Raw genomic sequence first — 22,493 nt, 5'->3', positions numbered from 1 at the left:
CTTTATCAGGATTATAGCAAGGAGGATTTACCTGAGATATCAGGCCAAAAAGGACAGATGTCTAATAGCAGGTTCACATTCAGTGCTAACTTCAGTTTCCTTTAACAGATTTATATAAATTATATAAAAGTGCCAAAATTTGTGAGCTTTCCTCCCGGAGCCATTAATTGGCCATTAATTTCATCTTGTGAAAAATATTTTACTATAGAATTTCAACCACCGAATAAATTACTCTTATGTCTTTAATGCTTTTCACTGTAAATTAAATCTGTAACTTAAAAACGTCTGCAGAGCTCCTGCAGGCACATGTTACATGTTGCTCCACTGGTTTGGTGACTAATGCTGCTATTTAGCTCTATACAGGTCAAGGGACTAGCTTTTCAACCCTTTGACAGCACTCGTTCAGAAATCACCCAGTGCCAGCTTATTCAGTTTAGTTAGATAAACGGAAGAGAATGGAAGGATGGATGGATGAACTATTCCATGCATAGGAGCCTATCCCAGACATTAAGTAAGAGGTACACCCTGCATAGGCTAACCATTTACCATCGCACCAGCAGCCACCTTAGAATCACCAGTTAACCTGGCAAGCAGTTGTTTGGACAGGTTCCAATATAGAACTTGGTGAGCTTCTTTCTCTCTTTTTTTGGCTTACTGGCTCACTCATGTAACTAATCTAAATACACAATCAAGTTATTTAGTCTATAATACAGCAGTAATAAACAGTGTCTAACCTTCTGTGAGAACTTATACATTCGTTTTACATACAAGTATTGTGTCCTATTCTCTCCATGTAAATCTGGTAATATATATAGTGCTTTTTTGCTCTTACCTAGCACTCAAATCATTTTTATACAACAAGCTCCATTCATAGACACATACACACAAACTGCACATGCAAACGTTTGATCGGGACTGCATTTACTATTTTTATTGAGATAATATTAGTAAAAAAAAAACAGGATAAGGTGAGCCAGCTGGCTCTGCTCTGCTGGATCACAGAGAGTATTCAAAGATCTAAAGAGGATGAATTAGCTGAAATTATCCACTTGACACTATGTTTTACTGTTAGATTTTTTTTAGCATTTTATTAATGTTAATAATAATAATAATTGGATTTATATAGCGCTTTTCAAGGCACCCAAAGCGCTTTACAATGCCACTATTCATTCACTCTCACATTCACACACTGGTGGAGGCAAGCTACGGTTGTAGCCACAGCTGCCCTGGGGCAGACTGACAGAAGCGAGGCTGCCATATCGCGCCATCGGCCCCTCTGGCCAACACCAGTAGGCAGTAGGGTAACATGTCTTGCCCAAGGACACAACGACCAGGACAGAGAGCCCGGGGATCGAGCCGGCGACCTTCCGGTTAAGATGCGCTTCCCAACCCCCTGAGCCACGATCGCCCGCTATCGTTAGCCAGTATCCATCTTAAATCCAACAAAATAAAATTCCCTTCATCAACCAAATGACCCTTTTAGATGCCAGTTAATTTTCTTCTACGAAGTAAACTAATGATCACCCTTTAGACATCAAACTTTAGCAAGCTAGCCAAGCAAGCTAGCTGAGGTTAGCCAGGTGGCTGTAACCTGGCTTTACTCTGGAATCTGTTAACTGTAAGGTAAGCTGTTATTTAACTACTACTTACTATTTAACAGTCAGATCAATCAGGAGTTTGGATCAATAAGGTGACATTATTCGAGAAAGCTGCGACCTTAAGTTATGAGCACATGGCGTCTTGGCTACCAGTTCGAGTTTCTGCTCATAATAATCATATGTTATCACTGGAATAAAAACCTGCACTGCTCATAAATTCTTTCTGTCTTCTGCACGCACGTCTCGGAAAGGTGCAAGCTTTAAAAGAACTTTATATTCAGTCTTTATATTCAGTCTTCAGCCTGAGTGCTTCATTTCATAAGAAAACTGGATCTTAACCAGAGGCAGCGAGACAGTTTGTTTGATTAGTTGAAAGTGTCCCATAACATGATGGATGCAAAGTATATTTTAGTGGAGTGGAAACACACAAATCGACTGTCATGATCGCCTTTGTCTGACGGTATAATCAAAAAAGAATTAATGACATGTCGGAAGACAGAGGCTATTTTGTACAGCATATGGAAACAGGTGTGTGTTGAATTTTTGGCGAGCTCTTTCTGTGCGCCTTGGCACAAGTTTAAAAACCACTGGACTGAGTGAAAAATAAATCCAAAGCAGGTTGAAAGCACATAAGAAAGGGAAGGTCTCTTCTTTTTAGTTGCATTGCAATCAATTTACACCTGGGCAATAAAAAATGTATATTGTTACAGCTTTAATGAAGTTACACTGCTTCGTGGTTATAATTTTGCACCAACTGTAGGACACGTTAAGCTTGGATTCAGTGGAGCTCCAGGGGAGCAAAGCAGGAAGGATGATATTTTTGAGATAAAATTAAACCTGCATCTTCTCCTGTGACTCCCCCACTCCATGTAAGGTAATTTTCCTCCAACACTGAACTAAAGAATTGAAAACGACTTCATAGTGTAAAACCTGCCAAGCACGAATAGCATCAGAAACTAGGTTTGGTTACCTGAAAGGATTATAACTTTAGGTCAATCATGCCTTGACTTTTTGCCACCCTCTGCACTGAAGGGAAACACAGCTTCAGGAATAGAAGCCCCATTGTTAGAGGCCTGCACTGTATTACATTACAGCATTTATTTGTGTAGTGGGTGCTCTCTGACCCACAGGGCAGCTGCTGTGCTGACAGATGAACGGTCTTGCGACTTCACACCTGGTCACAACATGTCAGTTTAGCACCTATGGATCGTATATGCCTCACACAACGTTTCACACGAAGGGAAAATGAAAGAAAATTCTTCTCAGTGTAATTAGAGATGAGGAAAAGTGCAAACGCCCGAGGCGTCCACGGCACATTTCTGCCAGTGGTGATCTCCTCCACTTGCTCAGACAAAGACATGAAATATGAGTGTATAAGATGAGCTGGGAGATAATGGTGACCTATGAAATAAAAGACTTATTTTCACCTCAGGAGAATGGTATTATGGGTATGGTGATGAATGTTGTTCTTTAACAGCCTCTTCTATTATCCATTAATTACCGAACAAGTCGGGTGTGAAATTGCCCTGAGAGCCAGCTCTGTGTGGTTGCTTTACTTTTAAGCAATCTTGTTTATTGTTCAGAAATTGTGCTAATACGTTAAAATTGATTTCAATTTAAACCATTTAGATGTGCTGGTACTAAGCAGATTTTAAATGCTTTCTCTGGGGAAATGGAGGGACCACAAAACACCTGCTTCCTGTCAGCGATTTGTTCCAGAGCTTTTCTGCGATGCTAGATGTGTAGAATATTCGCATAATTACCAAATTATTTCACACAACAAACATTAGCTGAATTACAGTAAATCAACAAGACGCAGTCTGAGGCATCACCTGTCAGCGTCTACTCTGCATTATGGATTAAAGTTTAACATACATTTATGAAACCTGCTGCAAACATATGCATTTCTATATCCTTTGGGATGACCTGAGTTATTGTGCTTTTGTGTGGTGCATTATGTGTTAATTTCCCTGTGGTCATGATTTGGAGTTTTATATGTGGTGGCAGTAATGATAGACTCTCCTGCGTCACCACACAAATTCCTAATGTGGGTTTCTGGTTTCAAAAGTCATGACCATTTTCGAACACTGTGAGAACACTGTGTCACCATAGAGTAGTGGACCCCACACATTGCTAATGCAACAAATTTTTAGCTGTTAGAGTTGAGTTTTAAGTTCTTAGATCCTCTCTGGGGAACACTGGCGTAGAGATGTTGTGTTTGACCCTTGTCTGGTTTTGATAGTGTTAGGTTTCGTATTGTTGATTGTCATTTATGCTTAGAAATATCTACTTATATATGCTTAGAGTTTTATAATTAGTTTTAGATTGGTAGAGGTTTGATCCTTAATAGTCTGCAAACTTTGTGTGCACACCTACATCCTGGGAGCATGGGAGAGGTCGTACCTTCTCTTATTGTTTTATGGTAGGATAAACGTATCTATATCTGTTTTAGTCTAAGTGCCTTTTGTTTAGATGAACTGCTGGACTTCCAGACCAGCAGGTTTAGGGAAGTCTTTATGGGGTCACACTCTGACCCCACACACACACACACACACACACACACACACACAGTATTCTTTGTTCACATGTATACCTATGTAAGATGTTATATGTTAATGACCCTATGCATATTCATGGAACCACAATAAAAGGAGTGCTATGGGGAACCTGGCTGAGAGTCTGACGGAGGTCAAGTGGTGGAACGACACTTGGCTCCAGGCAGGTCTCCCTCATGCATGAGTAACACGAAGAACTTTGCCCACTTGGTGTTCAATGCTTTTGCTGTGTTTTTAAATTGTCTTGTTCCAGCGGTGGGCCTGTGCTAGACAGACCCAACAGATAGTCTCAGAAAAAGAGTTGGAATTTGGCAAAGACCTTGGTTTTGGTAAGAATAAACCTTTTACAATGGTAAATGCATGTTAGAGTTCTTGGTTACCATGGTGCGAAGTTCCCTGCAATAGACAAGTATCCTTTTCAGGGTGTACCGCGCCTTTCGGCATATGACAGTTGGTATAGAATCAAGCCCCCTTGCCAGGTTGGTTGCAAAGCGGCTTGCAGATGTACAGCAAATGTAGCTTTAAGGCATTAACCACTTGGATGTACAGAATGTTATCAGCAGAAAAGCTGGACTGATCTTGACTTCATGCCCTGGCTCAAAGTGCCAAACCTCAATTTAAAAAACAGTAAAAATCTACTGGCACTACTGGTCCACCGGGACCATTTACTTTAGACCATGAAAAAGATTTAAAAAGATTGCATTCAGCAATTATCTTAATTAAGTCTGGTCCAAACACTAAACAGAGCATCATTATCATCCAAAGGGCTTCACTGATAGCAATGAAAAATATTATTTTTTTGACTCTGTTGTGTTTTTTAAAGCGTAAATTGCACATTAATTTAACTTAATAAATACAACAGTATTGGTGAGCTGCTGAAGAATTTGCATGTAAATGATGTCTGGTATCCCCATGCTGGTCCAGAGGTAATTGCAGCCTAACGCACACTCTAAATGTCTTCTCAAAACACTGAAATCACTGCAGTGCATTCACACATCAATAACAGGCCCTGCTATGGTGTTGTTAAATGGTCATATCGAGTTCAGTTATTGCTAAATAATTCACTACTGAACATTTTAACAGCACAGTCTGTTGGCTGTCATTGAATTTTATTTTGAAAGCATATTTTCTATCTGGAAACCGTCTTTTTGTACTTTGTGCGAGCTAAGCAGAGGACACATTTCCACATAAAACAGACAACCTCACTACATCTGTCTGAGAGATGTAATAACCCCAGGTATTTATTTATTTAGTGCTCCAGGTGGAAAACTGCCATCCTCTATCTCTTCTTTGCTGCTCTGGCCCTTGCTTCACCCACTCCAGTGGCAGATTGATGTTTCAGAAACCGCAGCAGCAGATCTGAATTGCTCCAGCTTGTTGTAGCAGTCCAAGAGAATCATCTGAAAATCATCCATGTCAGCTCTAAATTAACCGATATATTTTTTTCAGTTATATGTTGACCGTTGACTCTTGTTGTAATTTTGCTTCTATTACTCAGCTGCAGTTGATAATAGGCTGATGGTTAAAAAAAACACATCTGATTAAAAATTAACATCTGAGACTATCGGTCCCTCCTTTTTTCTCTCCATGTTTGACTCAAGTACATAATTAAAAACTGGTCACAAGTATTGATTTTTAATAACTTCTTTTTAGTTTTAACAAACTAACCTGTAATTTTCCCAATGTAAAGTCTTCATTATATTCTTTTATAAATCAATATACTATATATTGATTTTTTTAAACAGATGTTGAATTTTATCATTTCACACTTTTTTAATGCCGTTCCCACAGTCACACTCTGGTGATGCATCTGGCAATTTAGGGTTCAATTCCGTGCCCATGAACAGGATCCAGGAAGCAAATTACCAACTGTTTGATTAGCAGATGTCCTGCTCTGCCTCTTGTGCCACAACCACCTGAGACTTTAGGCTAAGGTACGCTAAACATGATTTCTGTTAATCCTCACCATCCTAGAGGATCCTATTGATGTGTATAGTTTTCCTTCTTTTACTTGCATTTCAGTTGGGAGTTTGATGACATCAGAGCCAGTGAGCTGTTGCTCTGAGGCCATAATTTACTCTGTAATTTACAGTTTGAGTTCTTCAAATCTCACTCTCTCTCAAGTGATGGAGACACAGAGACTTATTGTACTTCATAATTCTCCCAAGTGCCTCATCCAGGGAGCCCAAGGCACACCATTCTGACTCTATAGCTGTGATGCTGTTACAGAATGAATGTAGAGGTGTTTTTTTTTTGTTGAAATTTTAAAAGTAGCCTTGGGAGGTTAAAGCTGCAGAAGGCAGAAAATGCACAAGCTGAGAGTGTCTCTTCTAAGCCCCTTCTACCAGATGAGAATAATGGTTTCACACAGGAACTGAATACCACTCTCCCAGGTGAAAGTCCGCCACTCCACCTTACTTCCAAAGTACTTTTTTGCTCTTTGTTCTACTTTATAACATCACACACCTGACCTCATCTTAAAAGACCTGTGATTGGCCAACGTCTCCCATCACTAGATAGATTTTCTAAAGCTGAGAAGAAATGCAGGAGATGAAGTTCCCTCTCATACACCATGAATTACTATATGACGTGCACGTTATTATCCCATGGAACCAAAAACAATTCACCAACCTCAACTTTAACGGCTAATAAAGATTTTTGAGTCGTCACTTGTAAATGTAAACTGGTTTTAAATGTCACAACACAAAAACTGTGATTTAAAGATGATTAAGAAATCTTGCAAACGAGGAAAAATTTATCTAGTTTCACTAAAATCTGACTGATACTGAAAATTGAAATTCTATTAAATCTGACCAATAGTAATGATACGTGTGAATTAACCGTCAGTTCTTTGGCCATATGAGGTAAAAATTAATAGTTTGATATACTTCCTCTTGTTTTTACTGGATCCTGGTAAGATGTGACACACTGCTAGTGCCAGAAGATGATGGCAAAGAATATCAAAGCCATATAATAAAGTAAGAAATATTCCAAAAATGTCAAAAAGTCTGGTGTGGAGTCGTTTGATAGCGGGGGAATAGTTTTAAGTCAATATCAAGCAGTATTTTTGCTTGAAATGCAAATGCCTGTAGATCAGCACCACTCTTTTGCAGCTTGGCAGATCATTTGATCAGTAACATCATGATTATGTAACCCTAAAAAATATATTGCACTATGGATGCACACCAGCTTTGCTTGCTCATAGTGTCAGCTCAATTTGAATTTTCATGGGATTTGTTAAGAATAAGGAAAATATAGACTATTACCAGACATATTCTTAAATATATGTATTAATCACACCGGCTGACTGCACACAAGCCTCGATGGTGAGAGAACTGCTCATCCAGGTTGCTGCACCTGTTTTTGATAAAATAAACTTTGAAATGAGATGCAAAAGCCTCCCCTTTAGGTTTCTCGCAGACACAGATGGTAGAACATGCTTAAAGTCGCACTCTTAATGCAATCATCATACACTTGACGAGCAGATTCACACTTATACTACTCAGTGATTCATGAACTGTAAATCAATCTGTTCACATAACACAGCAGGAGGAGGAAATGAGTCCCCTGAACTCCACCAAATGACTTCGAGCAGTTGGCATCGACCACGTTACGAGCCACATGTCAACCTCTGGCAGCGCTCACTGGCCAACGCTGGAGGTGAGGAAGCCCAGCTGAGATGGAGTGGTAGAGAAAGCCAGACACATGGTAAATTTAACAGGAATCAAAAAGCTTTTTTTCTGCCTTTTTTTCCCTACAAATATGTTTAAATAAGCAAGAATAAACACAGGAGAGCTGCTTTGTAATGCATATTCCCATTTCTTCTGGCAATTAAAGGAGGAGCGTTTTCTTTTACCCATAATGCAATTTCTGCCAGTTCATTTCCTGCTGGGAATAATTGATTTACCATAAAGTACAGAATACATATAGTTGCAGTGGCATCAGGTCTCTTAACAATTATAATAAGCTGATAATAAAATTATTGGCTTTGCCTTACTGATCCTGTGAGGATGTCATTTCCCAGGAAAACCATCTCACTTCTCTTTTCTTACAAAGTCATGAGATCATAGTTTCACAAAAGTCTTATTTAAACGCAATAATTCTGCCTTTATGGACATGAAGGAGGACAAGAAATTGTATGTCATTAAAGCGATGGTGAGTACTAAGTAGCCAATGAGAGCTAGCTACCTAAAATTGATTCATTAGTTGTTATTTGTTGCTATTTTCAGGATCACTGGTGTAGGTGTTCTGGTGTAGTGAAGACATGGATATGACTGAGGTGTAGTGTCAACGCACGCTTCAGCCACACAGACATAGAGAATGGTCGGCCAGTCCCAAGGGAAAGATGTGTACTCCCTGACAAGCTGGTGAGTGGTTGCTGGAGGTTGGAAGGTAAAATTGTTCACAAAGAGGTACACGGTCTGCACCAAAAACCTCCTTGCGAATGTGCTAGTTGCTTAAAATTATGTGTTTTACAATTGGCTGAAATAGAAATGTTCTCCATCTCCAATTTGCATCACACATTTTCAAATTTTGCTACTGCTCGACTAGAAATTGGTGATTCTTTCAAGTTGTTGTCTTTCAAACTACAGACCACTGCGGCAACCTGCAAGTGACCAAAGTTGGACCAAAGGTTTTTGGTGCAACATCTACTTTGTGACCAGTTTCACCCGGTGACAACAAACTCTGCAACCAGTCTGGCAACCACTTGCCAACCAGTTGGGGAATACAGATTTTTTTCCCACTCCTAGGCCTGTGTGATAGAAGGGCTTTAAATCACCCACTACTGAGAACCAGCAGCTGTGTGACTTGTTAGTTCAGTTGATTACAAAAAAAGCAATTCGACATTTTATTTAAAAAAAAGCCTGGTAACCATATCTTTCAGGCTTAATTAATTAGCAGTGCTTTTAGTAACACATGTAAATTTCCCACCAAAGAGTGCAATGGACAAATCTATGTTTTGCATTATGCAGGATTTGAATAGAATCATTCTATTCTGCTTTTAAAACATCCAGTTTTAGACATTTCTCATGGTTTTGTTTGTTATTATACATGCTCTCATCACTTCCTGTTTTATTTTGTAGTAAGTGGTAAGGTCCAGTGCATCCCAGTAGGTTTTCCTTCCACTCTTTGTTCTTTGGTGAATTTCTTAAACTTGACCCAAATGGAGTCAGACAGCCAGATACTAAAATAATGAAAAAGCAACTTTAATGGGATTTGTGGAGGATAATGGCAGAGGTGTGGACTCGAGTCACATGACTTGGACTCGAGTCAGACTCGAGTCATTAATTTTATGACTTTAGACTTGACTTGAAAAAATGTTGTAAGACTTGTGACTTGACTTAGACTTTTACACCAATGACCTGGGACTTGAATTGGACTTGAACCGGTTTACTTGAAAAGACTTGATATTTCACCCCAAATATAAAATGTAACATGCATATAGAGATTGAAAATGTGATGTCATTCTGGGGTAGAACCACAAAGGATTCTGGGAACTCGTGGCAAGAGGTACTAGCGCACGCAGGCTTTTAATTGAAATCAGTTATACAGCGATAAAAAGAAACACAAAAATGTCAAGAAGCTGTTGTATTATTAACTGCAATAGCCGGTCACATGACAGCCACGGGAAGCCGACGGGTAAAGAAATCGGTTGTTATCGGATTACGTCGTTGAAGAGAAATTGTTCGAGCCATGTTTCCGAAGTAACAAAGAGGCGACGGATGGCCTGGATTGCAGCCATTCAAAGACCAAATATAACGTCCCAGAACACTCCAGCTCACATGTTAGTCTGCTCCAAGCATTTCCACAAAGGTCAGTCTTCTGTTGTAGTTAATGCGTCATTTTCATAACATAATTGGTGATATAGGTTACAAGCAAGTCTGACGCTGAACAGAAATTGTCGCGCTATGCTCCTTTGTTTATTGTGCATAAATAGTGAATTGTCCTGACACAATATTGCGTTTCGCTTCTGTTATTATGGTACATTGACAAAAACATACTTTTATTCACAGGATAAAACAGTTGTTTTGTATCACTAATTGCCCAGTACGATTACAGCATACAGTATTATTGTCATTGCTACATTTCTGTAACGCGTACCAGAAATTATTTCCACTACTAATTAATTACCGTTGAGCTCAAAGGTTATATTAATAAACGGTTAACGAATGTGTATTTATGACGACGATTTGTGAGACTGGTAAACTTATGATACGTACGATGGTCTTTCGTTCTACACGGTGCATTTCAAGGTCCTGCACCCATCCGTCGGTAAACTGTACCTGGGCTTGTTGCAGTGACCTGAAGTTACTAAACTTCATGAGTGTGTGCACTCACTCCAAGAACCGTATGATTATAAATATGCATATAAATATGCTACGATGAGATAGCTGACTTCATCTAACTAGCAAATGTTGTCCAGGCTATGTTGGTGATGCAGTTTTTTTTAATGTGTATGATATTTTTGTCATGCGATTTTAAAGCCGGTCCTACAAGCGCATCCAAGAATAACATGCAGCTTATCTCAGAACTGTCGGTGAAAATTATTCTTGGAGCTAGGTTTAATTGAGCTGCATTTTAAAGAGGTGCAATTTCACAATTTGTGTATATTTTCTAAGTTCACTATTTTGTCATGTGTTGAGAAAAACACAGATTTAAAAATTACATGGTCTAATATTTACATTTAGCATAACTGCAACATTCTTTTTTCGTTTTTTTTTAAAGACTCGAAAGGACTTGAAATTCAAAATTTCAGACTTGTGACTTTACTTGGACTTTTACACCAGTGACTTGAGACTCGACTCTGACTTGCCTGACATTACTTGAGACTTGACTTGAGACTTGAGGATAAAGACTTGAGACTTACTTGAGACTTGCAAAACAATGACTTGGTCCCACCTCTGCTGGTTAGAGTTGCATGGATCGCAGATTTATCCGTTTTTTGTGAATATAAGCTGCTGACTGGTGAGCAGAATTTTCAGCTTGGTACGTTAGTGTTCATCAGTTAATCATAAAACATATTTAGTGCTTATAACAAATATATTATGCTAAATAAAGACAGATTTTTCCACAATGTATATGATAGTAAGAGTTAGTAAACCTCTATTAAAGTCTCCCTCTGCAGTCTGTTGTTTCTTAGATTCAGCATTGAAACTGAATTTAAAACAAAACATAGATGACATTCTGTCGCCTCATCAACCACCAAGATCTCACTGCCTACAGACATTCAGTAACTCTCATTGGATAATGTTAATAAATATCTTTCACTAAATATGAACGTTTTCTACCTGTCCTTGTTTAAATTATGAAAGAAGTTATTATGCCTGAGAATCTCTAGAATGTCGAATACTTTCCACTAAACAGTTGTCTTCTACTTTGGTTAGTTTTTTTAACAACCATTTAAAAAACATATTTTGCTTTTGTTTTATTTTTTACTGCAATTCCTGTAGAGTAGCTTTTATAGTGTTAATTCAGTATGTGCTACAAAATAAAAGCCTTTCCTTTACATTAGGTTTGTGGGCATTTTATTTTGAATTGTTCCAATCATGGCACTTCAAAGGAACAGCGCATCACAGGAACAGCCTGTGATGTCACAGTGCACATTCTACTGGAAAACCCTATAAATAGGGGAGACGTTCAACCAACTTTAGTGGATCTCGGATGGCAGAAACACAAAGCAACCTGGTTGTTAAAACAAAGACAAGGCGGACGCAGAGAAACGCAGACGCACACGCTGACGCATCTACAATGGCAGAAGCAAAAATAGAAATGGTCATCACACCAAAACCTGAGGTTGATAAAGCCGCACAACCAAATACTAAAAAGTCTCCTGTGGCACAACCACCAAAGGAAACGGTTGTGAAACCAAAGAAACAAAAAAAGCAAAAACAGAAAAGAGTGGCTGAAGAACCAAGAAGACCAATTACTCGGGCATATGCCCGGGCTCTTCTTGAAGCTCAAAACAGCACGGGTGATGGAGCAAACCCGAAAAATGAAGAAATGCAAAAAAACACTGGAGCCACTCCTGAAAAAGAAAAGGCTAAATCCCTCCCCATTTCAAATGCAAAGGAGGACATGGAGAGAGAGAGAAATGGGAAGAACCCCAGCAGACCAAACCCTGTGCCTAATGGAGGGACTTGGGAATATCAACCCATTCCCACATTTAGACCCCCGTTTAATCCCTGGCACGAGATTGCTGCTCTCAGACACCAACTGGAAGCCTCCCAATACCATCAGAACGACCTTTACTGTAAAATGGTAGGTGCAAACAAGAGGGCCTCTTATCACCAGTTTCAGGTGAACAAACTTCGTGAAGAAATTCACGAGAACGAGCGAAATCACGAGGAAACGATCAAAGGCCTCATAGAGCAGCTGGAAGAGGCTTCTAGTAATAAGACCTATGACATCAGTGAGACAGACACTCTCGCAAGTGACAATGAAGCTATGGTCATATTGGATGAGGTGATTGCTACCCTGCAGGACCAAATCAGCCACCCTACCACAGAGCAGTGTGTGGAGTCTGCCACTCCAACCACAGAGGCTTCACACACTGACTCTGTAGGACTGAAGTCCTCTAAGGAGGCTGAATTTGAGCTCAAATGTAGGATTCAGCAAGAGCAGATTGAGATGCTCCAGAAACAGCTCCTAGCAGCTCAAAATCAGCTTGAAGAGCAGGCCGTTAAACATAGGCAGGAGCAGGAGACACTCAACCTGGAAATCAGTGACCTGAAATCCCAGCTCTGCCCCAACAAGGCCCTTCATGATTTGAAGCTAGAGTCTCTGGAGCGAGAGCTGAAAGGGGCCAAAGCTTCCTCACTTAAAATCCCACAGCAGCACAAAGAACAAAATTCCACTGCTGCAAATGAAATGCACAAATTTGAGCTTCCGAAAGAAAACGAGACTGGACAACAGGAGAAGATGGAAAAAGAGGACTCACGGCCATCCACTGCAAGGTCTCTGCAGGAGCCTCAGAAAGAAAAAGACACCACAGAACAACAGAAGATAGAAAAAGAAGAGTCAGCTGCATTTTCTGTACAGGAATCTTTGCAAAGTCTACAAGACAAACAGAAAATGCTCAATGTCAAGGTGGCTGAACTCAAGACTGAAGTCAAGAGCCTGCCAGAGATTCCGCCAAGTAAGAAGAAGAACAAGAAGAAGCGGAACTGTGCGCGTCCCCAATTTCACATAATTGGTGTCAACATCAAGTCCTAAAAATCATATTTATATACAACTAAATTGTCAGTGAACATTTGAACCCCTCTCGGTCAAGACAGAAGGCCACCCCTTCCTGAGCCCGGTTCTGTCAGAGGTTTCTCCCTATTAAGAGGGAGTTTTTCCTCTCCACTGTCGCCAAGTGCTTGCTCATAGGGGATTTGGGGGCTTTTTTTTAACACCAACCACTGAAAAGTTCACTGACATCAAATTTAAGACTCAGAAAATATGGAAATGGATCATTCGTCATCAAGTGAGGAATCATCCATTTAAAACATGTTTGCTGAGTCATATTTAGTTGTATATAAATATGATTTCTGTCACACTAAGGCCAATCACAGACTAATTTGGACAATTGGTAAAAAATAAATAAATTGAAAAAATTGAAAAAAAGTAGTTGTGTCATTGTTTCGTGTAGATTTCAAATAACATGCCATTTTATGTCAACATATTTCTGTTACATTTGTAGTGCTCGTGGTTTTATATTCTTATGATCCTGTTTGTTTGATGAGTATATCCTTCTGCCTTGCTTCACATATTTACTGCTGCTTGGCTAGCTTTAGTCATGCTAGCATCAGCACGGGTAGAAACAGATACACATCAGAGACATCACATGTAGCTTGTGTTTATGTTCAGAGTGACATCTGATTTAAAAGCAGGCAGCAAAGCACTGAGCAGCATATCAGTCAGCACAGAAAACAAATGCCATAAATGTCATCAATTAGGCTGGAATAGTTTGTTTCTAGTGGCTTCTATCAGAGGTGTGGACTCGAGTCACATGACTTGGACTCGAGTCAGACTCGAGTCATTAATTTTATGACTTTAGACTTGACTTGAAAAAATGTTGTAAGACTTGTGACTTGACTTAGACTTTTACACCAATGACCTGGGACTTGAATTGGACTTGAACCGGTTTACTTGAAAAGACTTGATATTTCACCCCAAATATAAAATGTAACATGCATATAGAGATTGAAAATGTGATGTCATTCTGGGGTAGAACCACAAAGGATTCTGGGAACTCGTGGCAAGAGGTACTAGCGCACGCAGGCTTTTAATTGAAATCAGTTATACAGCGATAAAAAGAAACACAAAAATGGCAAGAAGCTGTTGTATTATTAACTGCAATAGCCGGTCGAATGACAGCCACGGGAAGCCGACGGGTAAAGAAATCGGTTGTTATCGGATTACGTCGTTAAAGAGAAATTGTTCGAGCCATGTTTCCGAAGTAACAAAGAGGCGACGGATGGCCTGGATTGCAGCCATTCAAAGACCAAATATAACGTCCCAGAACACTCCAGCTCACATGTTAGTCTGCTCCAAGCATTTCCACAAAGGTCAGTCTTCTGTTGTAGTTAATGCGTCATTTTCATAACATAATTGGTGATATAGGTTACAAGCAAGTCTGACGCTGAACAGAAATTGTCGCGCTATGCTCCTTTGTTTATTGTGCATAAATAGTGAATTGTCCTGACACAATATTGCGTTTCGCTTCTGTTATTATGGTACATTGACAAAAACATACTTTTATTCACAGGATAAAACAGTTGTTTTGTATCACTAATTGCCCAGTACGATTACAGCATACAGTATTATTGTCACTGCTACATTTCTGTAACGCGTACCAGAAATTATTTCCACTACTAATTAATTACCGTTGAGCTCAAAGGTTATATTAATAAACGGTTAACGAATGTGTATTTATGACGACGATTTGTGAGACTGGTAAACTTATGATACGTACGATGGTCTTTCGTTCTACACGGTGCATTTCAAGGTCCTGCACCCATCCGTCGGTAAACTGTACCTGGGCTTGTTGCAGTGATCTGAAGTTACTAAACTTCATGAGTGTGTGCACTCACTCCAAGAACCGTATGATTATAAATATGCATATAAATATGCTACGATGAGATAGCTGACTTCATCTAACTAGCAAATGTTGTCCAGGCTACGTTGGTGATGCAGTTTTTTTTAATGTGTATGATATTTTTGTCATGCGATTTTAAAGCCGGTCCTACAAGCGCATCCAAGAATAACATGCGGCTTATCTCAGAACTGTCGGTGAAAATTATTCTTGGAGCTAGGTTTAATTGAGCTGCATTTTAAAGAGGTGCAATTTCACAATTTGTGTATATTTTCTAAGTTCACTATTTTGTCATGTGTTGAGAAAAACACAGAGTTAAAAATTACATGGTCTAATATTTACATTTAGCATAACTGCAACATTCTTTTTTCGTTTTTTTTTAAAGACTCGAAAGGACTTGAAATTCAAAATTTCAGACTTGTGACTTTACTTGGACTTTTACACCAGTGACTTGAGACTCGACTCTGACTTGCCTGACATTACTTGAGACTTGACTTGAGACTTGAGGATAAAGACTTGAGACTTACTTGAGACTTGCAAAACAATGACTTGGTCCCACCTCTGGATAATGGCAACAAAAGAAGCTCCTGAGTTTAGCAAGTCAAATCCAAAAAGTCATCAGAACCCCAACAATTATAAGAGCAAACAAAAGTTATCAGTAATTCACAAGCAAGCAAGAGACAGGCAGGACAGGAGGGCAACATAACAAACAATCAGGGTTACCAATTAAACACATGTGACACTAATGGGGGGGAAACAAGAGTGGGACAAGTCCAAAGATAACAATAATACAACACAGGTTCGTAGAGAGTAAAGTACCTCTTCAGAATAAGGCAGGAAGTACACATAACAAGGTACACAGATTACTAGAGCGAGACACAGACAACAAGGGGACAATTAAAAAAACCAAAAACAACCTAAGACTGCTGAGAGAGTAAAGTTTTAGATCAAAGATCATGACAGATCATGATGGTTCCTGATCAGATGATAAGCTTATTCTTCCCTTCCTTCTCTCTCTCTTTGGTCAAGCAATCAAGTCATTTCCTAGTTTGTTCCCTTCTGAATTCCTACTTTATTATCTATGTATACTCACAGTCTTCTCTGTTTCTTATTTTAGTAAGCATGTTTTTGCAAGTACTTTATTGCTTTTTGGAATGTTTTTGGACCTTGGCCTGTTTTTGTCCTCCTCTTAGTTTCCTGCAGACTTCATATGGGTCCTCTCCACCCGTATGCCACCACTCGGTGACTATTGAACAGTAGTAGTTATACATATTAATGGTGCTGTTTCCTGACAAAGCCAAAGGTCAGACAAGTGCTGGGAGAAAGTAAACTAAAAGGTCAAACAAGGCCGGTTTGAAAAACAACCCTTACAGTGGTAGAAGAGTGGATTACTTTTGTGTTATTATAACAAGCTGAAGAACATTTTCTTCTCTTGTGTCGATTGTATCCCAGTATAGATGATGATTATGGTGATGATGAAGGACGGCATGTTTTACAAACTGCCTCCAGGCTGAAAACAAGACCTTGAATTCCTGTGTGAAGCGCTGCTGCGCGGTGACTTACTGTTTTTAATGTGCTGCGGGGGTCGAAGCAAACGCTCGCCCGGGACACAAACATACAGCATCACATTGTGCAAACGTCTGCGGGGGACAGGATGATCTAATATGAGACTGTGAAATGGACGAGGACGGGGGAGGAGGCAGGGGAGGTGCCGGAGTTAAAGGTGGAGCTCTTCCTTTCAAGTTGAGGTTAAAAGCCTCGGAGGCTGTGACCTTGGATTTAAAGGTTTCCGGAGGGGGGAAACTCATAAACAGGTGCTAGAACAGCTGTAATCAAACAGTAACTGGCTGCAGCGTGTCACAGGGGGAAGCGAGGGTGGAGAGGTGGATGAGGTGAGTGGTGAAGGGACAGCAGCATAATGCCGGGCGACCTCAGACCACCGTGACAGCCCACAGGGACAGCGAGATCGCATTCCTTCACGCTAATGGGCCTATTTAGCAGATGGACACAGATGGAAGTCCCTGAGAGATCGGTTTTAATGTGCTCAACAATTACTGCAACATTTATAATATGCTGCATGCTGGACTTAGAGGATTTACACATAGTGTCTGTGCAACAGTATTATAAGTCAGTATTCAGTTTCTTTAAATTTGAGTATTTAATGTCGATTTTACAATCAATAGAAGAATTAAATCTACAGAATTTAAACAGAAGTAGAGAAAACCTTCAAAAGATTTAACTCTAACCTACTGCAGGCATGTGTGATTTATAGAATTTCATATAAAAATTTTATAGCTACGAGATCAATGAGCATATATTTTATGTTTATTCTGACTTATCTTGCACACAGCCCGTTGCCGCCTGTATCTTCTAACAGTGTGAGACCTACTAAGGCCGAGCTACAGCTTGTGTAAAGTGCTCAAAGCTCCGTGATTCTGCAGTCCAGTGCAGAAAGACAAATGAGAAATCGCCTGCATTTCTCCAGCAAAATTCTGGACAAACACTTTTTAGAGCGTCCAGCACATATTTGTGTTTCTCCAGTAGAGGTCAAAATAGCTGAATACCAACATCTTGCAAGACTTGCTTCTTTTCAATTTCAGAGCAGTTGATCTACAGACATGTGAAAAGAGTTTTGACAGGAATCTCTGGAGTCCTGTCATAAACTAAGTACATCTTTACTGTCCATTTCTACTATACCTGAGCACTCAAAGCACTTTATACAACATATGTCATCCACTTAAGCACTTTGTTTCTGTCTAAATGCTTTCTATCTGTCATTCACACATCTTGGGGTTTAGTGTCTTGCCCAAAGATGCTTTGGCATTGAGCCAGGGATTAAACCACCAACCTTCTGATTAGTAGGTACCCTGTTCTACCCCTTGACCCACATCTACCGCAAAATAAGAGGGTAAGTAACAGCCAGGCTTTTGCCAGTTTGCAGGTCTGGATGATTCAGCTGTGTCTTAACACAGTTGTGTTTTAACAGTCTTCCCAGGAGTGGCTGTCCCAGCAAATTCACCCCAAGGTCAGACTATGCAATGCTCAGAGAAACTGCAGAAAACCCAAGAGCTGCTTCTCAGACTCATTTTGCGTGATAAAATTTAAAGTTCTTGACAGTGCTGTTATAAAAAGACTGAACAAGCATAGCTGCTTTGGAGGACTACAAAGGAAAGCCTCTTCTGTCTAAAAAGAATATGGCAGCACAGCTAGGGTTTGCAAATTTCCATCTGAATAAACTTTAAGAGTCTTCGAACAACGTCCTTGGACAGACGAGAACCAAATTTGGCCACAGGACCTGGGCATCATGCAGCCAGTGAGTCATCCATGAACTCCTCTGTATACCAAAGTATTCCAGAGTCAAATGTGAGGCCATCTGTTTGACAGCTAAAGCTTGGCCGAAATTGGGTCATGCAACGGGACAATGATCCCCAACAAAGAAATAAATCTACAATAGAATGGCTGCAAAAGAACAGAATCTAACTGGGCCACTGCAACACTTTGGGTCCAGACCTCAACCCGACTTAAATGCTGTGGAGAGACATTAAGAAAGCTGCATGATGAATGCCTGCAGACCTCAATGAACTGAGGCAGTGTAAAGAATAGTGGGCCAGAATTCCTCCAAAATAACACGAGAGAATTATAAAGTCACACATTTAAAAAATAACTTTTCTAATGAAAATATTTATTTCGCCTGACAGCACAGTATCTAAAAGACCCTTGTCAGTCCCAATTTCTTCTGGAACTGTAGATGCATTTCAATTGTCTTGTGAGCAGACTTTTAGGTATAAGTAAAATCCTGAGATTTTCATAATGCGAGACTAGTGAAACCTTCTTTCCCACCTGGTTAGAACTCTGCTGAGTGTGCTCTCACTGTTTGTTCTGTGTATAAAAAAATACCACACTCACTCAGCTCCGCAATGCTTCCCACTCGGGTCGCGAGCAGGGACTGCTCCAGGGTCCGGAGCTCGGCTTGGGTGTACCCGTGACCTTCACTGCCCCTCCCCGAGCGTTGCTGGTCCCTGTGCAGGTTCAGACTCTCTGGGAGGCTCAGCACACCTGGAGACGGCACAGAAAACAAAGGAAATTTAAAAAAAAATGGCAAAACAACAACTCATACATCTTCTTCTTCTTCTGGTAATTTTCCCATCAGCTTTCTGCTGATGCCAGATTTATCACAGACAAGAAGTAACAGGGGAATGCAAACTCTAGAGAAAGACAAGAGGAGCAGCAGAAATGCAAATCAGCACTTTGAGATAAATATTCTGCACAGAACTGGGAAGCTGTGCGATTAAAACCACTTTCATGTTGCAGCCAGAGAGCAAACATTTGTCTAAATGATTAAACATGGGGACAGAGTCACGGGTTAATGGCATACTGTACGTGATGATTCTTCTTATTTGCATTGAAAACCTCACAGCTCACAAAGCTTTCTTGTTTTTACCTCAACCTTCAAACTCTAATTGAACTGAATCGTCTGTTAGCCACATTTGTTTCTTCAAGTATTCACATCTAAATCACCTTGTCGTGATCTCAGGTGTGTTTCTTTTTTTTTTTCTGCTGAAAACAAATGGTAGCAGATTACGCTCGCTAGCAAGAATTAATCCATTTAGGAGCTGTTATTGCAGCCAGGCATTGTGTAGCTGCAAAGAATGGCTTGTGACAGATTGGATATTGAGTTTTCTGCTACAATAGAATGGAAAGCAACACCACGCCGGGTGCTAATCCTAATGACACAGCACAGTGGGATATGCCATTTTTCAAAGAACAGTAATTACAACATGGAGGAATGTGGACAATTTGTCTATGTTTGATGCCGGCAGCTAAGAGAAAAAAACCCTCGCACAGTGGACACAGTGCACCAAGTTCACGAGCTTTCTTTAGTTTTCCCTGTACAGAAAAGACCTCTCCAGACTCAGATTCCTCCCACCATCACCTCTTCCCACAGTGTCCAACCCAAGAATTCCAGTATTCCCCAGTCCCAGTCCTGCTCCTTTTTCTTCCCACAGCCTTTCCGGGGAGGTCTACATGATTTTTTTCCTAATAGCTTTTTCCATTGCTGTTTTAACCACTGAGCAGTATTAATGGAGCAGCTGGTATTAGGGTGTGTCTCGAATGGAAATCCTCAATGTTAAAACAAAAAAGCGTGGCCGGATCTGCAGCAATAAAGAATTTCTATAATCCAAAGAAATGAAAGACTCCTCTAAAATGAATGATTTGCTGAAAGCTGGATATATGGTGAGGTGTAGTTAGCAGCTGCTTCACACTTAGCTCATTTAAAAGCTCTTTAAAATGGTTTGTTAGTACATATGGTGTTCACAGTTTTAAGTGTTTGAGATCATTTTCTATGAGTGCAGATATTTAACTCACTGCTCTTTGAAGCATTTATAATTGTATTTTATCCACAACTGTCACCCTAACAGTCATTTATTTGTTGTGTATACCACTGTGAATAACTTAAGGGGAACGGTTGTCTGAAACGGTGGACCTCATTTGTAAAATTCATGACTTTGGGAAAAGCCACAAATTTCATGCAAAGAGATTACTGAGACAGAGGGGTGGCACCAGAGGAGCTCTGAAAGCAGATTTCACCCTGCCTGTTAGTTTGGCCACACACTTTTTCCTTCAGATGTGGTTGGGTAGTACATAACACAGCCAAGTCACTCTCTTGTATAGTGGATCCTAATGTAGTGTCAACATTTGGCATAAAATTACCTTTGGCATAAAATTAAACATGAGATTTTATATTTTAAGTTGCTGTAGACTTGTTAACTAATGGGTGTTTATTACAGAGCTAATGGAAATGATTTATAATTGGTGAGAGTTGGGGCGAGATGTGCGATTGGTGCTGTTTCTTGTTTGGAACGACCGAAACAATTACTGAAGAAGTAGAAAATTGGGCCTTCTATGTGCACCCCTTTAACTGCTTGTTAACACAAACATCTAAACAGCCAATCACATGACAGCAACTCAGTGCATTTAGGCATGTAGACACAGTTAAGGCAACCTGCTGAAGTTAACACCAAACAGAGTGGGGAAGATTTTGAATTGAGTATTTCAGACCAGTTTTTCTACTGGTTCACTGCTTTCCACAGTCACCAAATCTCAACCCAACAGTCCATCTTTGGGATGTGGTCGAATGGAAGAATTGCATCATGGATTTGTAGCTGAAAAATCTGGAATAACTGTATAAATATGGAGCAAAATCTCTGAAGAATGTTTCCAACGTCACAAAGAATCAAAGCTGTTCTGGTGGCATTAGGTGCTCCAGTCTGGTCAAGGCTGGAGCTCAACCTAATAAAGTGTCCAGTGAACTTCAGTTAAAACGCTACCATATAAAGAAAAAGACAAGATTAGCATCTAGCTTATTATAAGTGCACACCAGAAAAACAGCATCCATGACGTTATGACAGCATACAGCGTTTAAGTGCACATGGTATGGTTAACTTTCACATTCCTGAAGGCATCTTGCTCAGGTAAGATCCTGCTGATTTAAGCAAGCTAATGCTAAACCTTAATCACCTATTACAACAAGAGCACAGCTCTGTAATAAAGCAGTCTGGGCACTCTGTCTGCAATCCATACCCTTCACCCATGGGTGCATTATGAGACAAAAAGCTTGAAGTAAAACATTTTAAAACATTCTTACATTCTTTCAAAAGTACAGCAATTGTTCTCCTCACTTTCTAAACTTGTAAAGTTGGTTTTTTTTTTAATAAGAGGTGATGCAACACAGTGGTAAACATGCTCCTGTTCCAGCTTTCTGGATGATGCTGCCGTGCGGTGCTTCATTTCAAGTAATATTCTGTCCTTTTACCATTTGCACATCATTGAATTCTGTTTTAATCTACATTTTCCGTGCATTTCAGCTTTGTTGAAAACAGGGTTGCACTATAACGTTGCCTTCAATCTCAAATGATCAGATAAAAGAGGGTAAGAGATTTCATGGAGCCTCAAGGAACTGCACAGATGGACGTGCCACTAAAATGACTTTTACATACAATGAACCACCAATTGGGAAAGTAAAACCACTGACTAAAGCAGCTTAAAGTCTGCTCCATGAAGATGATAAACACATGACTGAATTTGTATCTCTAGACTGAAACTAACGAATGTTTTTCTAAGCAGAAGACATGGATCAAGAGGGATGGCTTTTATAAAGGTCTGTGAAACTGCAGAGTAAACAACATATCAGTTGAATAAAAGTGGCATAAAAACTACAGAAAAGCAGGGATTCCTCAGGCTTCTCGGAAAAGAGAAGCTGTC

The 22,493-nt window shown here is 39.9% G+C and overlaps 1 protein-coding gene across 2 annotated transcripts in view; it reads right to left on the bottom strand.

Annotated features, from left to right (window-relative positions):
- Positions 1-22,493, bottom strand: part of LOC308399174 (ankyrin repeat and BTB/POZ domain-containing protein 3-A) — a 279,641-nt gene that overhangs the window by 82,153 nt on the left and 174,995 nt on the right. For both annotated transcript variants that reach the window (XM_080886229.1, XM_080886230.1), the window contains exon 2: positions 19,137-19,286. In XM_080886229.1, the coding sequence (XP_080742355.1) occupies positions 19,137-19,286 (150 nt within the window). The remainder of the gene's footprint in view (positions 1-19,136; positions 19,287-22,493) is intronic.

Source organism: Rhamphochromis sp. 'chilingali', assembly GCF_963969265.1.
Source record: "Rhamphochromis sp. 'chilingali' genome assembly, chromosome: 7".
NCBI lineage: Eukaryota > Metazoa > Chordata > Actinopteri > Cichliformes > Cichlidae > Rhamphochromis > Rhamphochromis sp. 'chilingali'.
The sequence above is the reverse complement of the archived record's forward strand: the minus strand, read 5'-3'. Positions and strand labels throughout refer to the sequence as shown.